General features: G+C 34.5%; 2 protein-coding genes across 2 annotated transcripts in view; one reads left to right on the top strand and one right to left on the bottom strand.

The window, feature by feature from the left end:
* Nucleotides 1-9,725, bottom strand: part of LOC127732633 (RNA polymerase II-associated protein 1-like) — a 52,274-nt gene extending 42,549 nt beyond the window's left edge. Inside the window, exons 1-2 of the mRNA XM_052241710.1 lie at nucleotides 9,595-9,725; nucleotides 2,464-2,653 (exon numbers count right to left, since the gene is read on the bottom strand). Of these exons, the coding sequence (XP_052097670.1) occupies nucleotides 2,464-2,635 (172 nt within the window). The 5' untranslated portion in view covers nucleotides 2,636-2,653; nucleotides 9,595-9,725. The remainder of the gene's footprint in view (nucleotides 1-2,463; nucleotides 2,654-9,594) is intronic.
* Nucleotides 9,726-9,763: 38 nt separating this feature from the next.
* Nucleotides 9,764-16,814, top strand: LOC127732632 (dynein regulatory complex subunit 5-like). The gene is made up of 4 exons (XM_052241709.1): nucleotides 9,764-9,810; nucleotides 12,639-12,962; nucleotides 13,927-14,951; nucleotides 16,428-16,814. Exons 2-4 carry the CDS (start codon nucleotides 12,644-12,646, stop codon nucleotides 16,665-16,667), a joined length of 1,584 nt encoding a protein of 527 aa, XP_052097669.1. The 5' UTR covers nucleotides 9,764-9,810; nucleotides 12,639-12,643; the 3' UTR covers nucleotides 16,668-16,814.
* Nucleotides 16,815-18,532: the final 1,718 nt, after the last annotated feature.

Below are 18,532 nucleotides of genomic sequence, written 5' to 3'. Positions count from 1 at the left end.
AGCTATAAACATAGACACCTACTGATCAGGTTCCTAATTTGTGACAGACACATTAAGCTATAAACATAGACACCTACTGATCAGGTTCCTAATCTGTGACAGACACATCAAGCTATAAACATAGAGTTAGACACCTACTGATCAGGTTCCTAATTTGTGACAGACACATTAAGCTATAAACATAGACAACTACTGATCAGGTTCCTAATTTGTGACAGACACATTAAGCTATAAACATAGACACCTACTGATCAGGTTCCTAATTGGTGACAGACACATCAAGCTATAAACATAGAGTTAGACACCTACTGATTAGGTTCCTAATTTGTGACAGACACATTAAGCTATAAACATAGACAACTACTGATCAGGTTCCTAATCTGTGACAGACACATCAAGCTATAAACATAGACAACTACTGATCAGGTTCCTAATCTGTGACAGACACATCAAGCTATAAACATAGACACCTACTGATCAAGTTCCTAATTTGTGACAGACACATCAAGCTATAAACATAGACAACTACTGATCAAGTTCCTAATTTGTGACAGACACATCAAGCTATAAACATAGACAACTACTGATCAGGTTCCTAATTGGTGACAGACACATGAAGCTATAAACATGACAACTACTGATCAGGTTCCTTATCTGTGACAGACACAACAAGCTATAAACATAGACAACTACTGATCAGGTTCCTAATCTGTGACAGACACATCAAGCTATAAACATAGACAACTACTGATCAGGTTCCTAATCTGTGACAGACACATCAAGCTATAAACATAGACAACTACTGATCAGGTTCCTAATCTGTGACAGACACATCAAGCTATAAACATAGACAACTACTGATCAGGTTCCTAATTTGTGACAAACACATCAAGCTATAAACATAGAGTTAGACAACTACTGATCAGGTTCCTAATCTGTGACAGACACATCAAGCTATAAACATAGACAACTACTGATCAGGTTCCTAATTTGTGACAGACACATTAAGCTATAAACATAGACAACTACTGATCAGGTTCCTAATCTGTGACAGACACATCAAGCTATAAACATAGAGTTAGACACCTACTGATCAGGTTCCTAATTTGTGACAGACACATTAAGCTATAAACATAGACAACTACTGATCAGGTTCCTAATTTGTGACAGACACATCAAGCTATAAACATAGAGTTAGACACCTACTGATCAGGTTCCTAATTTGTGACAGACACATTAAGCTATCAACATAGAGTTAGACACCTACTGATCAGGTTCCTAATTTGTGACAGACACATTAAGCTTTAAACATGGACAACTACTGATCAGGTTCCTAATCTGTGACAGACACATTAAGCTATAAACATAGACACCTACTGATCAGGTTCCTAATTTGTGACAGACACATCAAGCTATAAACATAGAGTTAGACACCTACTGATCAGGTTCCTAATTTAAGACGGACACATTAAGCTATAAACATAGACAACTACTGATCAGGTTCCTAATTTGTGACAGACACATTAAGCTATAAACATAGACACCTACTGATCGGGTTCCTAATTTGTGACAGACACATTAAGCTATAAACATAGACCACTACTGATCAGGTTCCTAATCTGTGACAGACACATTAAGCTATAAACATAGACACCTACTGATCGGGTTCCTAATTTGTGACAGACACAACAAGCTATAAACATAGACACCTACTGATCAGGTTCCTAATTTGTGACAGACACATTAACATGAGGCTGGTCCCTATTATATCTCATAGAAATACAACAAAAGATACAGAGAAGACCGAACTATTAAATCTACTGGAATTGAAATCTAGCCGGAAGGAAAAACAAGTTGTGTAACACTCCTGCTCCTTGTTATTTTAACTTTACCCAAAATCATGATATTCCTAAAATTTTCCTATTATAAGCTAAATCTTGTTGCACCTCTTTTATTATGACGATTTAATGATATCACTATTAAATTGTGCCATAAAGTCAAAGCTTCTGTTTATATTCTTCAGCTAGATATGTTGTTTCGAATAATATTATCAATCACAAAAATTAAAGTTGGTGTTTAGAAATATTTTTACTAGTGCATGGTCTTAGGTTACTTCTGTTTGATTACTGTTTAAAATGTCTATGAAGTTGGCATCCATAGACGTTTAATATGTTTGAAAAATACAAATACATGTAGCTGAAATTTGACTTTTGTTATACATTTTGTATTTTGCTCCACATAAATGTGTTCAAAAACTGATACAGATGCAGCTTAGCCATCTCCATTAAGATAATTATGATGCTAATGCTCAATTTTTTTATGCATTACTGTCTTATTTTGGAAAAGCAGCTTGTAAAATGAGACAGATTTCCTTCAAATAAATGGGTACCGGAATGATCTGATCAGTATGTGAGTCATTGAATACAATGTTTTATATCAGAAAAGTTTAATATAGTCACAAACCTTCTAATTCAACAACATCCCTCTTATCCTCAGATTGACTTCCATCTTGAGACTTTCGTTTATCTCCTCTTTTCACAACAGCAGCAGCTGCTTTTGTTTGGTTTGCCAGAAATTCTTGTTGAAATTTGAGTAAATCATCTTCAGATTCCCCAGGTTTTGGTCTAGAAAACATCTTCTTGATACAGCTTTACTGAAATTCAAAATCAGATGATGTTACATTTTAAAGCACAAATGTATATCTTTGAACATGCACACCATAAAACTAATGTTTCTGCTAATTTTTTCCATCATCTCACAACTCGTGTCATTTTTGACATATTTTGATTCTTACAATATGAAAATATGGGGATGTGGTATGATTGCCAGTGAGACATCTATCCACCAAAGTTCAAATGAAATGGATGTAAGCAATTATAGGCAACCATATGGCCTTCAACAATGAGAAAAATCCCATACCGTCTAGTCGGCTATAAAAGGTCATACCTTTTCATCAACTCTGACATTTGAATCACTTCCAGACAACTTTCACCCCAGACATCTCAGTTATAAGAGAGCAATCATATTGTCACAGGTGCATTTTGTGTGTGCTCTTATCTGTTTGACTAAAAATAGTTCAATACATATCTTATTAATTTCAATATAAACATTGAATAGAAGTATAGATCTTTTAAGTGATTTTTAAAATATAATTATTTTTTTTGTCTTAAGGCATACAAAATCTTTTAATTGCCCTTCTTTTATGATTCTTTGTTTAATTTGTATTTAGTTTATATTGTTTTATCAATTCACATTATTTTAAGAAGGGTAACTTAAAACAGGATTAAACAGGGGAAGTAACCCGAAATTTCTTTGAAGTGTTTTGCTTCAAAAGTCGTTAATTATCGTTAATTAGTACTATGTTTGACACCCAAGCTGTCAAGTGAAGCCATTTAATTTCACATGGTCTGTGATTTACAGGTAATTACAACCCTAATCAGTGAGACAAAAACGTAATTACTGTTGACTCGTCATTCAAGGTTAAAATATCCCAAAGGGGGAGATTCTATACTCCCGCGCAGGAGGGTACCGGCAAGCGGGAGATTCCCGCTCAAAACGGGAGGGTTGGCAGGTATGAAAGGTCCTCCCTGACATGAAAAATGTGAGAAAATTAACAGTCTAACATATAACAAAATGATTTACAAAAAAAACAACTGAACAACAGGCTCCTGACTTGGGACAGGCACATAAAGAATGTGGCTGGGTTAAACATGTTTGGAGGGCCAACCCTCCCCTAACCTGGGACAGTGGTATAACAGTTCAACATTAGAACAAACTATATAAAAATCGGTTCAAAAGGGCTTAACTCATCCATCAGATCGATACAAAGCAGAAAAACATCTAAGGAAAATACACAGGACAATGGCAGGGAATTTATACATCCCTCACAACAAAATAGACACGACATTCAGATCTGAGAGTACTCGCAGTTACTGACAGCTAGTTCAACGCCAATAACAACTTATAAAATAATCATGTATCTAAAACTAAAATATCAATCAGTACACATCCAACATCCAATGGATTTAATGTAAAGTCTTCATTAACAGTCAGAGAAAAACATGACCTTGTGCAATGCCAAAATATAGGTATCGACAGATTGTAGAACTTAGAATGTGCATATGTGTATAACAATAATATTTAGTCACTTTAACTTAACCATCACATGGAAAGGAGGTAAAAAAAACATTGCCTTGATGAAATAATTATCACTATTCCCTGTAGCCTTTGCCCTTTAACTCTTCTTCAGTTACAGAAAACCATCAGAATGATGTTTACTTTCTGGCACATGCATGGTGAATGTTAGTTGTTTGTTCATACATGTGTTCCATTTAAAATTTACTACTTAAAAAAAAGTAAAAATACATGTACTACACACATGTTCATTACCAGTCAATTAACCTGCAAAGTTATATGTCATCAAAATGATTGTGCTCACAGATTTAAGTTCATATAAATTTAAGCAGAAACAACTTTTTTTGTAAAAGAACATTACATTAATTGTATTGGAAAAATTAGGTGCAATAAAACCCAAACATACTGCAGTGTCTACAATTTTTATGACCACAGATGCAGACATCAAGAAAAGTGTACCAATATAAGAAAGCAAATTTTAAGGATATGAAAACAGAAGCAAAAAATTTTGGAGATGACTTTAGTAAAATACATCAAAATAATACAAATATTAACATAATGCGGGAGGAATTTTACATAAACTGACTGATAAACACATACCACAGAGAACTATTTTGAAACATCAACACGGATACCCTTGGATAACATTAGAACTGTGTAGGATAATGAGAAAAAGAGACAGACTGTACACATGGTACAATAAAATTAAAAATACAGGAGAAAATGGAAAAATGAGAACACCAGATAAAAACCTAAACCATCTTGTTCAAAAAGAGACCCGCAAATGCTACTGGAACTATGTATCAAACATAGTAGCTCCTGACGACAAACCAAACCCAAAGAAATTTTTCTCTTTTTAAAATGCATGAGGAAAGAAACAGCTGGAGCATCACCCTTAAAACATCAAAGATTTACATCAAATGACATAGTTGACAAAGCAAACACATTACCACCAATTCCAATCTGTGTTTAAAGAAGACTGAAATGTCAGATATAGGAAATGCCAGATATAGGAAATGTAAACCACAACACAATTAATGACATTAACATCTCACACTTGAAATGGAGTAAAAAAGCAGATTAAAGAACTCAACCCAAACAAAAGCAAGTGGGCCAGACCAACTCGACTCATGCATACTGAAAGTACTTCATCATGAACTAGCACTAACAGTCTCTTTCCTGTTCAATAAATCATTGTTTCTAGGACAAACATAAACAGACTGGACCATGCCACAAACCAGCAAACTACAAGCCTATCACACTAACCTACATCCTCTGCAAGCTTATGGTGCACATCGTAGTATCCAACCTCATGAAACATCTAGAAAGAAACAAAATACTATCAGAATTCCAACACGCATGACATTGTTTAAGAAGTAAGAGATCATGTGAGACACATCTTATAATACAGGCCTGATACATGATCTTACACTCACAATGGACAATAAAATGCAGACATGATAGTCTTAGGCTTTTCAAAAGCCTTTGATAAAGTTAGCCATCCACGCCTGCTACACAAGCTAAGACACTATGGGGTAAGAGGGAAAAATCGCAAATGGATCTCAGCCTTTTTAGACAAAAGGACACAGGCAGTTGTATTAGAAAGCAAGTATTCAGGTAAAGAGGGCATTACATCTGGTATATCTCAACTTCTCAAGGTAGTGTATTAAGTGTACTCAGCCCTGTCCTTTTTCTAGTTTTCATCGACGACATCACTGATATAAACATGCAATCTACAATCCGCCTGTTCGTTGATGATTGAACCATCTAACAACCTATCAAGACCAAAAATGACAATGAAATCCTGCAAAATGATCTGACAATGCTTACAAAATGGGGACAGAAATGGAAAATGGAATTTAACATAAGCAAATGTAATGTGATGCACCTAACATGATCCAAACACCTGATTAAAGAACCTTATGACATCATACTTGCCAACCTCTGACAATGAGAAATCATGTCATGACATGACATGTCAAAAAGTGTGTGAAAACGCGTGACGTACATTGTAGATGCCGACTTTTTCACATTATACAAATTTGTTAATATAAAAAACAATATTCTACTGTAAACTTTTATTGTTTTCAACAGTGGTCTGTTTTGCTGCTTTTAAAGCAACACCACTAGGCACATATCCTAAACAATTGCCAGTTTGGTTACATTTACTTGATAACAAGGCACACAATATATCATTGTCAAGTTCTGATCAGAATTCAGTGTACCCGTACATTTCTTTATAATTGAAAATGCTCTCTCACAGTCAGAATTAATATTTGGTTGAACTTTATATATATATAATAGCTTTATCAAGCTTTGAAAGAGTGTCATAACGTTTTTTGCCATCTAAAATGTCATCTATTATCTCTGCCATTGCTCCAAACAAACTATATATGTTGCTATTGCCTGGTCAAAACTGGGAAGTTCATCAGAAGACAGCTGGTACTATGAGAACTAATCCAACAGTTCCGTGATATTTCCATCCCCTATGGCCTGTGGAAATCTGTTGGCCAGATTTGAAACTGCAAAAGAAAAATATTTTATAATTTGATTACCATTCAACATGTTAAATGCTTAATCAAATAGCTACATTGTAGTTCTCCTCTCACATGTATTGTTATGATTGCAACATAGGGTGCACATTATGCGTTACTCGTCCGTCGATCATTTAAACTCGAACTCCCAAATATAATTTATAAATCTTGAAATTATCTTGGTACGTACACATCGTTTTCCCTTAGCAATCGACTCTTTCCTTTAGACGACAGTACAGGTCCTGAAAGCGATCTCTTTCTGTGGACACTTCCCTGAAGTGAATTTGAAAGAAGGAAAATCTTTCAAAATCGTAAAAACTAATCACAAACTACTCACCTTAAGGGCTTTTGCTGTTAGTCCATACGAAAATAATCAATGGCGTCAAACAATTGTTTTGAAATTTTCGGTATTTATTGTCAAGTAATGAAACAAGAGTGCACACGCTGAAATGTCTCGCCTTCTTTACTAATCATTGATATTATGTTGATAGTCCTAAATATAAAGCTTTATTACAACTGTCACATAAACTTAACATTAACCAAGTAAACTAAACATTGACCAATGAACCATGAAAATGAGGTCAAGGTCAGATGAACCATGCTAGGCAGGCATGTACAGCTAACAATTCTTCCATACAACAAATATAGTTGACCTATTGCTTATAGTTTAAGAAAAACAGACGAAAACACAAAAACTTAACACTGAGCAATGAACCTTGAAAATGAGGTCAAGGTCAAATAAAACCTGCGTGACTGACATATAGATCATAAAATATTTCCATACACCAAATATAGTTGAACTATTGCATATAGTATTAGAAAAAAAGACCAAAACTCAAAAACTTAACTTTGACCATTGAACCATGAAAATGAGGTCAAGGTAAGATGACACCTGCCAGCTAGACATGTACACCTTACAATCATTCCATACGCCAAATATAGCTGACCTATTGCATGCAGTATTAGAAAAAAAGACCAAAACTCAAAAACTTAACTTTGACCACTGAACCATGAAAATGAGGTCAAGGTCAGATGACACCTGCCAGCTAGACATGTACACCTTACAATCATTCCATACACCAAATATAGTAGACCTATTGCATACAGTATAAGAAAAACAGACCAAAACACAAAAACTAAACTATAACCACTGAACCATGAAAATGAGGTCAAGGTCAGATGACACCTGCCAGTTGGACATGTACACCTTACAGTCCTTCCATACACCGAATATACTAGACCTATTGCTTATAGTATCTCAGATATGGACTTGACCACGAAAACTTAACCTTGTTCACTGATCCATGAAATGAGGTCGAGGTCAAGTGAAAACTGTCTGACGGGCATGAGGACCTTGCAAGGTACGCACATACCAAATATAGTTATCCTATTACTTATAATAAGAGAGAATTTAACATTACAAAAAATCTGAACTTTTTTTTCAAGTAGTCACTGAACCATGAAAATGAGGTCAAGGACATTGGACATGTGACTGACGGAAACTTCGTAACATGAGGCATCCATATACAAAGTATGAAGCATCCAGGTCTTCCATCTTCTAAAATATAAAGCTTTTAAGAAGTAAGCTAACGCCGCCGCCGCATCGCTATCCCTATGTCGAGCTTTCTGCGACAAAAGTCGCAGGCTCGACAAAAACCTGAGATTCGCGATATCACTAACGACTAAAAAATCAAAACAATGAAAAAGCGTGTAATTGTGTATAAAGTGGTGAAAAGCATGTACACGCAATGTGACAAAATCCTCGCGGGTAAACCGTTGAAAAAACGTGTATTACACGCGAATATCATGTCACTTGGCAACTATGTACATGTATGACATGCATGGTAAACAACTAGAGGTAGTAACGGACACAAAATACTTAGGAATTACCATCAAAGATGACCTAAGCTGGAACCTACACATTAACAACATTGTAGCTAGTGCAAACCAAGCACAAGAGATGCTCAGTAGAAACATCTTCATCTTCATCTAATCTGTAAGTTCCGTCTCTGTCAGGCGCACCACCAAACATTAAAAAAAAGCTACACAGCAAACAAAGATCAATGCTGTTAATGCACTTGTAAGACCGAGAGTGGAATATATTGCAGCAATATGGAGTCCCTACAACCAGAATAATATTGACAAAATAGAGCGAGCACAGAGAAGAGCAGCTCGATATGTCTACAATGATTACAGCAATGAACCAAGTGTCACCAACATGATAAACAGGCTTAACTGGATACCTCTATACCAACAAAGAGTTAACATCAGATTATGGTTACTATACAAAATTATAAATGGACTTGTAGCAATTCCAACAGATAACTGCCTGATCCCACTAAACAGACTATTAAGACACTACAATTCCATGACATACACCATCTACAGCCCAAGAAACGACTATTTCAAGTACTCATTCTTTCCAAAAACAATAACAATCTGGAATAAACTACGGGACTCACCACTGAAAGCTCCCACTCTGAAGCTTTCAAGACACTGATTGCGTACATGATGGAATCTTTTTATCCTGCACCACCTGTACAGCTTGCACCATATTTTTTACTTTTGTATTTTATTCATTGTAAATAGGCATTTAGTATTTAACCAGCACCTACACACACACGCAGTCACACTAAGTACTGAGTACTCCTCAATGAATTCAACTACTATATGTAAGAAGTAGATGCCCCCTCTCACGTACAAAAAATTGCACATCAAAATCCATAAAAGATTTTGTATCTCTTCAAAGAAAAACAAACAAAACATATAATTTATGCAATGTCAATACAAATTATCTGACTATTAAATCTGGAGAAAGACGCTCTGAAATAAGTGCATTATTTATTATCCAGTTTACAGGATCTTCGATATACCGCGATAACTTTGAATGATAATCAAACGAAATTGGGAAAATCTGTGTCCAAACCTTGTATCCAGTTTACAGGATCTTCGATATACCGCGATAAATTTGAATGATAATCAAACGAAATTGGGAAAATCTGTGTCCAAATCTTGTGCTTGTCAGCAAAATAAAGCTAGATGGGCGCAGCCATTTTTTTAATGACCGGAAACGGAAATCGCTTTGAATTCTACTTCCTGATTGTCATAGTAACAAGAAGCTATCTGGAGATCATACTGCAGGGTAAATACTATTCAATTTTAAGTCTTCTGCGTCTCTTAAATACCAAAATTAAGACGAAATCACATATCCTTGATGTTTTTCTAAAATTGTGTTGTGTAAACTTATCAGAGAAACAGTAAAAATTATCAAAAACCTTCGGGCTTGACAGCACAGTGTCAGCATTTTGTTGCTACTGACGGTACTGTCAAGACGGGGGATATGATCCTCCTCCTTCTTCTTCTTCTTTCTTTATAGTAAACTACAGTCCTCCCATGGAAGTCCCCCCAAGGGTGACTAAGGAATAGAAATATGTTCACTACAGGTCTTCTCCCGACTGGCAGTAAAACCCTTGCCAAAGTGGGGCGTCCGTTTGGCTGTGCGGGATGTATCAAGTATGCAGCCATGTCCAGTCAGAATATGAACGTTAAATCCGTAGGTGGCCTGTTGCAAGGCCAAATTTCTTTCCCTATCCAATTTACCCTCATTTTCCAGTGGCAGTAGAAACTTCCCTGACCTTATCCCGGACGGCCTGAATTACAAGACCTACCTGTTCTATTGTATTTATTGTTAATTTGTTCTCGTCCTGAACATGCATTCAATATTTGCCACTGGACGTTAAGCAACCAACAATCAATCAATCAATCCCATGGAAGTAGTATCGTACTGTTTCATGTGCATGTTCGATGTGAGAACATTGAACAATTGTGCCAATATGTGCAAATTATCTATGTACAGTGAAACTGTGCTTCTTAGAAATAATGTTAAAACTAAAATAAAAAACAGGTTAAACATTAATTGATACTGGACCTCTTGCAAACCCCTTTTTAATGATTCAAGGGTTGTGCAACTCACTAGTTGTTGTGGCAGTCCATTCCAGATTCTGATGGTGTCTGGGAAAACGAGCCACGATATACATGAGTCCTGGCAAAAGGAATGAGGAGTTGTTCTTGGTGTCCTCTAACTGTCTTGACTTCCAATTCCCACCATCTGCTAGGACATTCAGCTGTGGACAGACAATGATCTATTGCTTTACCTTAAGCAATAACTAGTTCTTGCCATATAACAAGTATCAAAATTTGCTATAACTACATGTACATTTGTACATGTATGATGGCTGCCGTCCATTAAATTCACCGTCTCACTTATTCACATCAAGAAGTCTCAAGAAGTAAAATTTGGTAACAAAAAAAGTGATATTATATTAAAACAAATAGATTCATAAAAAAGTACAGTTGATTATCATTTATGTGTTGTGTTATAAAGTTTCAATGTTGTTGCTATTAATTAGACTTTGTAACTTTACAGTACAGGTTTTTAGAGTATTGGATAGAAACAGTACAATATTATAGTAAGGTCAAAAATCAAATAATAAAGCATCACACATTTTGAATGATAGAAATAACTGGTACTCACATTTATAACAGCAAAATAAAAAGCATGTTTTTGTGTTTGATAGAACAGTTGAATTTCAATGATCTCCCACATTTGTCCTCGATACTGTTCAAATTTTATTTTGTCTAGCAGAGCAATCCTCCATCAATCTTCCCCTGTCAAGTCAAATCAGAAAAACACACCTGAACTCCAAATCCCATTATATATGGATTAGGATATATATGTATTATACAATCTTTCTGTAAGTAACTCTACCTTTTGTTTCAAGACACTTACATGTATCATAAGAGAAGAGATGTGATTATTTTTAATTGGTTAGCTAGGATAACTGTATTGTTACTCCCCGACTGCATTGGATTTGTAAAACCATAATGTAATCTGCATACTACATGGACAGTTGTATAATTTTTCTAAAGTTATATTTTCTCTATAGATAGTTTTTCCATTTATATAATTACATGTAGGTGGCCATTTTGGAGAGCTAACCGATTGATTTTGTCATTTGACTCGCCAAATACAAACATGGGGTACATTGTACATGCAAGACAATTAGATCCTTACTAAATTGTAGTAATTGAAAACCTTATAGATGATGTCTTTAATAAAATGACCTTCTTATGGATGTCACCAAAATTTTTCCATCCTTTATACTTCTATGGTTTTACATGTGAGAGTCTTTAAATTTTTTGTATGAATTCGTCATAGCAATACTTATACACTGTATCTTGGCAATTGTACACAAATAAAATCATGAATGACTGAATGTTTAGGGAGAAAACTGTTAAATATTGAAATCAAAATTGGTCAAACTTGAGTTTTGCCTGCACATTTTGATCAACAAATTAGTCTTAAAAGACTATTTAGAAAATTAAGGTAGAACAGACTCACTACAAGAAAAATGGTTAGCACATACACGAATAAGGCTTTAATAACATGTATTTTCTGTGAATGATGTAAAATCTGTAATTTAATTAAGTGTGATTATTGACTTTTAAAATGACATTTTAGTGAGAACTAATTGGTGACACAACTTTTGAATAAGCTGCCACATGTCAAAGCCAAGAACTTCAAAATAAACTACATGTAATTATGTTTTTCATTAAAATAAAATTCTAGGGCAATTATTTGCAGTGGATTGTTCCTCTTCTGTAACTCCTCTTCAGTTATACTACTAAGTGCTTGAATTAACTTTAATATGGATATGTTTGGGGGGCTTTCAATGCTAACAAAAACAAATTAAAGTGGTATCTCATTCTGTAAGGCCATTGTTTTTGCTAGAAAATTTACTACAGATCGTGTAAAATGAACATAATGGGAAAATCATAATATAAACCTAACAAATATACCCCTTGCTCCAGTTTAAGTTAGGACTAACAGTCTAACAGACACAATTTTTAAAACTATAGACAGTTATTTTTTTACTGAAAACTTAACTACAATGATTTATTCTTTTAAAGCCAAAATGTCTGATCCAGCAGTAACAGATGTATCAGGGGAAGATAAAATTGATGAGGATGCCAAAAGTATTAAGAGTGGACCCAAAAGTCAGCCTGGTTCTAAACAACCATCTAGAGCTGGGTCTGCTCAATCAGGAAAGAGTGGGAAAAGTAGTGGTAGGCCAGCTATGGCAGCAACTCCTGCTGGATCTGCAAGGGGAGATAATCCTGCAGCTGACTGGAGACAGATGAGGAGAATCATAGCAGAAGATCCAGCATATTCATTGGCTACTGTCCCATTACTGGTTGATCTATGTATCAAACATATAGTTACACATTTTGAAAGTAAGTAAATAGTTTTATCACATTCATTTTCCAAATAGTTATATGAAAATGTCTTACTTCAATATGATATAATCTTATTATCAGAACCCTTTTTCTTTAAAATAAAAATGAAAAAAAAAAATTTCAAAGATCAAATACTGCTTATTTTTGCTTTTTATAGCTTTCTATACGGTCTTGGTTTTGGTTTTGCTCATTGAGGAAGGTCGTATGGTGATCTGTATTTGTTTACACCCTTTCCTTTGGTCTCTGGTGGAATGTCTCATTGGTTATCATTCTACATTCCTTATTTTTATATATTATTTATTGAATATCTTTAATGATTTGTGATTCGTTAAAACTTGATCACATGCACATTTGCATTTACTCAGTTTGCACGCCAATACTGTTGTATTCAGCTTTTTGTAGGTTAAAAACAGCATATTGCACAGGGCATACAGCATGTTACAAAAATACATTCTAGAAATCCCCAATTTTACATTGTTCATGCAATAGTTGTTGATTAATAATATAACAATTGTAGCCTTTTGTTGAGGTCAATACAATGTTATATCGACCTCGGACTTCGTCCTCAGTCAATATGCATCTCTTAGGTTGATAATACCTCTTATCAACCGCATTCAAAGGCTATAATTGTATAATATTACTGGTAATTTATTGAGAAAAATGCTACTTTTATATTAATTGATCTTTTCGGTTGTCATAGATACATATATATATTAAATACTGGATACTGGAGTAACTGGACATTAGGTAAGCAATTAGTAAAAGCTTCCCATGAAAATCATGAGTTATCTCCCTTAGTTATGGATATATGTTACAGTGATCTAAACAGGATATTTCATTTACTCTAAATCTTACACAACACTTATAGAAACATGTATACATTAAAACTATTTGAAATATTTTTGTAATATATTTTGCATATATTATCACAAGAAAGTTTAACTAATTTCCATTATTTCAGATAACTCTACAATTCTGAATGACCTTCCACTAAGGTACAAGTCTAAAGTGTTGGACAAAATCTCCACTGACATACCTTTGAAGATAACTGCTAATCTGGTACAGGAAGAAGATTACTGGAAGAGATGCTGCAAAGCAAGATGGGAAATTTGTGATGTGTCCCAGTATGGTAGCAACTGGAAAAGAATGTATTTCGAGAGAAACCTCCAACAAATCGTAGAAAATTTTGTACCAGAGACAACAGATCCAAATGAATTAAATCAAACTCTGCCATTGTCTGCCAACTATGTCAAAAAGTTAGATGTCCAACAGTTACTTCCCCCTGTAAGAGAAGCCCCAAAAGGTCCTGATTTTGATGATGCATCAGATGCTGGCAGTGATGCTGGTGATGAACCAGAGTGTGATCATTTCAACTTTGCTCCAGTATTAAAATGTCTGACAAATTTGGAAGAATTGCATCTTACATATGGTGTCAGTGATTGTGGTATGAACTTTGAATGGAACTTGTTTAAATTCACTGCTAGAGACTGTTTACAACTTGCTCAATGTGTTGCTGCTTGTAAACATCTTAAAGTGTTCCATCTTAGTAGAAGCACATTAGATGATGACAAAACAAGAGTACTGATTAGTCATATCCTAGACCATCCAAGTCTGATAACTCTGGATCTATCCCACAATACAATAAGCGATCGAGGAGCAAGGGCCATTGGGAAATTCTTGAACAATCGTAGTCAGCTAGTAAGCCTGAATTTATGTGACAATGACATTAAAGTGCTAGGGGCTCAGGCTATTGCCCATGCCCTGACCAAAAACACAACATTACAAAACCTCAACCTTAGATTGAATAGATTAGGAGATGAAGGGGCATCTGCAATTTCCAGAGCTTTACAGAGAAACTCAACATTACAGAAAATCAATCTAGGTAGTAATGAGTTTGGGGAAGCAACAGCCCCTTTCCTTCAGGAAGTTATTATGCAGAATACAACACTCAAGTCAATGGATTTGTCATGCAATAAACTTGGTCCTGTAAGTTCAATAATGTTAAATTTTGCATTAAGAGAATTTATTGTACATTCACACAAATGCATATTTTGTCTCACCTTTCGTCACAGTATGCAAGACATAGGTATTACTATCCAGCGATGAAACTATTTGTATAAAGCTTTATATTTCAGAAGGTAGAAGAACCTGGATGCTTCATATCTTGTATGCAGATAGATACCTTATGTTTCCCTCAATCATATGTCCATTGTCCTTGACCTCATTTTCATGGTTCAACGACTGCTTGAAACAAAATTCGAGGTTTTTTTTGTCATGTGAGTTTCTCACTTATTATGAGTAATAGGATAACTACATGTATATTTGGTATACATGTATGGGTTCCTTGCAATGCCTACATGTCTGTCAGACAGATTTCACCTGATCTCGACCTCATTTCATCGATAAGTTACATGATAAGGTCCATTTCTCAAATACTAATAGCAGTAGGTCAACTATATTTGGTGTATGGAATGATTGTAATGGATACATGTCAGTCTGGCAGATTTCATCTGACCTTGACCTCATTTTCACGGTTCATTTGTCAATGTTCAGTTTTTGTGTTTTTGTCTATTTTTCAAGTACTATAATCAATAAGTAAAATATATTTAGTGTATGGAATGATTGTAAGTTGTACATGATGTCTGTTTGGCAGGTATCATCTGACCTTGACCTCATTTTCGTGGTTCATTGGTCAATGTTAAGTTTTTGTGTTTTTGTCTGTTTTTCAAGTACCAATAGAAATAGGTCAGCTATATTTGGTGTATGGAATAATTGTAAGGTGCACATGTCTGTCTGGCAGGTATATTCTTACCTTGACCTCATTTTCATGGTTCATTGGTCAATGTTAAGTTTTTGTGTTTTGGTCTGGTTTCAATTAGCATACACAATAGGTCAACTATATTTGGTGTATACAAAATTGTAAGATGTATATGTCTGTCTGACATGATTTATCTGACCTTGACCTCATTGTCCTAGATCTTTAAAAATGTTAAGTTTCTGAAATGCTTTTAGTAAAACCTTTATCTTTAAGACTTTCAACATAAAATCAATGGTCAGTAAAGCAGGCGAGACATTTCAGCGTGTGCACTCTTGAGTTTATTACGTCTTCTCTTTTTATAAAATCTTAACACTTGCACATATGTAATTGAAAAAAAGCCATTTGAAATGATATTGAACTGTCCATCAAAATTTATAGAAAATTTGTACAGCCAGAAAGGAAAAATAAAGAAAGAAAAAATGCAAAACAGCTCCAAAGTAATATTGGGGAGATAACTCATTCTTTTTATTTGTTACAAAACTGTACAAAAAGTTAAAAAAAAAATGGTGGAAAAAGTGATATTGGTATATTGTGAAATGGAAGTACACATGTGTAATAATTCAAAGAATTAAGATACTATAATAAATATCAACTCGTCAACTGGCAATGATTACATATAACTTATTTTTTGTACTGTTTTTTAGGAGGGTGGAAAACAGATCCAAGAAGGTATGGAAGTAAACACAACCGTCACACACATGGATCTTCGTATTACAGACTGTGGGCAAGAGGCTGAATACTGCATCCAACAGATTCTCCATAGGAATAAAGAAACTGAGAGACAAAGCAAAATACAGGACAATAGTGGCAGAATATGGAAGAGACTTCCTCCTCAGGCTGCTCACAGATTTAAACCTGAAGTTCCTTCCATTACTGTATCATAAAGAAATAAAAGAAAATGACAGAGACCTGGAAAAAAACATCTTTGTAAATTTAAATGAAGTTTTTGATATTGTGACTTTAAAGTTCTGTGATATACAAATAGAATTGTAAATTTGTTATTATGAATATGATAAATTATATAGTTTATAGTTTGTCTTTATATAATACCTTTTGGATGAAGCTGTTGAAATACCAAATGCAACATGCTAACAATTCTGTCTTTCTTTTCCTTATTTCTTCATCTTAACTGTTTTGGTATTTGTTGATTTATTTAAGAAGACAGTTTATTTCTTTTTACTGTCAAGAAGTCTATTGATTGGTGGAATTTGTGCATTTTAAAAGTCTAAAAGTTGTTATAATGAAATAACTTTTTATCTGTTATTATGACTAATATTATTCTGACTTTATTCAGTTTTCGGGTTAGTAGCTGCAGTTTACATGTTAATAACCCCTCGAGAAAATGTGTTTAATCCTTAAAATTCTTGACCCAAACATTTGAAATTTTTAATTAACAATTTTTTTTTTTCATTGGCTACTATTTACATTCAAATCCACGACTGACATGTCCTGACTAAGGAGTTAGTTGCCATATTAGTTTAGTTTAAACATATTTTATTGTTCAAAAATGACAAATGGATTAGACACAAGTTTTTCAACTTAGTAACGTCTTCTCCAATAATTATGCCATATTGACTTGCTGAAATCCATTGAAATGAGATATTGTCTGAATTTGAAGCATACAAGAAAAGGAATATAATTTACCGATCTCTAATGCATTATTTCTTTTTGTTATGAATTAGAATAGGAATAACAGTTCTGTAGTTTGCTTTTTTTTGTAATTCAATCTCAATTTGATTGAAACCCCAGGATCCCATGCATGTGTATTGCCAATGAATAGATCACAGCTAAATCAGCATTTTCTTAACATAGGTTAGGAAATTTGTTTCGGAAACATGGTTTATCCAAGTGTAAACTCAGGGAAAACATTCTAACAGACCAATCCAGGTCAATAATTTGAAGATATGCAAATCATATAACAAATATTTTTAGTTTTTTCCATGGTATTGACCTTATTTTCCTGTAGCCTGGTTAAGTTTTCATAATTAAGTCTGCTCCAAGTAACTTATGTCATAAGGTCAACAATATTTTATATTTGGATTTGTTGTGAGATTATATATGTCTGACATATTTAGTTGTCTTATAACTTTGACCTCAATTCATGCTCAAGTGATCAGGTTAAGTCTTCAGGATCAGGTCTGCATGTTCCTTAGTAATGATACAACAGTATTTGGTCAGTACATTGTTTGCAAGAAGCATGTATAGTTAATGATTGATTGATTGTTGGTTGCTTAACATCCAGTTGCAAATATTTGATGCATGTTCAGGACGAGAACAAATTAACAATACATACAGAAGGTAGGTTCCATAAATAGGGTTGATCGGGATGAAGGGCTGGAAATTTGGACTGCCACTGGAAAATTAGGGTAAATTAGATAAGGCCTGAAATTTACCCTTACAACAGGCCACCTAAAATAGTTGTTGCAACAAAGGGTTCTTTATGTGCAGAAATGTGGCACACTCTGCACGAGGCATCAGATCTACCACCCCCATTGTGACCAGTATTTATACATCCTGCACAATCAAACAGACGTCCCACTTTGGCAAGGGTTTTACATGGAATATGGTTTTGTTGCAAGGAGTATCTGTCACATGGCATTGACCTTTATTTCATGTCCCAGTAATTGACTTTTTGAAAGATTGAGGTCTTCAGGTACTCAGTAACAAAAGAATATAAGTCAGTTATAGTTGGTATGAAGTTTAGTTAAAAGTTGGCACTCAGTTCAAGGATTGGAAGATAAATTGGTTG

Source organism: Mytilus californianus, unplaced genomic scaffold, assembly GCF_021869535.1.
Source record: "Mytilus californianus isolate M0D057914Y unplaced genomic scaffold, xbMytCali1.0.p SCAF_26, whole genome shotgun sequence".
NCBI lineage: Eukaryota > Metazoa > Mollusca > Bivalvia > Mytilida > Mytilidae > Mytilus > Mytilus californianus.
The sequence above is the reverse complement of the archived record's forward strand: the minus strand, read 5'-3'. Positions and strand labels throughout refer to the sequence as shown.

Excerpts from the sequence above, each read along its gene's own strand:
- LOC127732632 (XM_052241709.1), top strand. The coding sequence starts at position 12,644 with ATGTCTGATCCAGCAGTAACAGATGTATCAGGGGAAGATAAAATTGAT. Across the intron at positions 12,963-13,926 it reads TATAGTTACACATTTTGAAA|ATAACTCTACAATTCTGAAT; the intron begins GTAAGTAAATAG and ends CCATTATTTCAG. Across the intron at positions 14,952-16,427 it reads CATGCAATAAACTTGGTCCT|GAGGGTGGAAAACAGATCCA; the intron begins GTAAGTTCAATA and ends ACTGTTTTTTAG.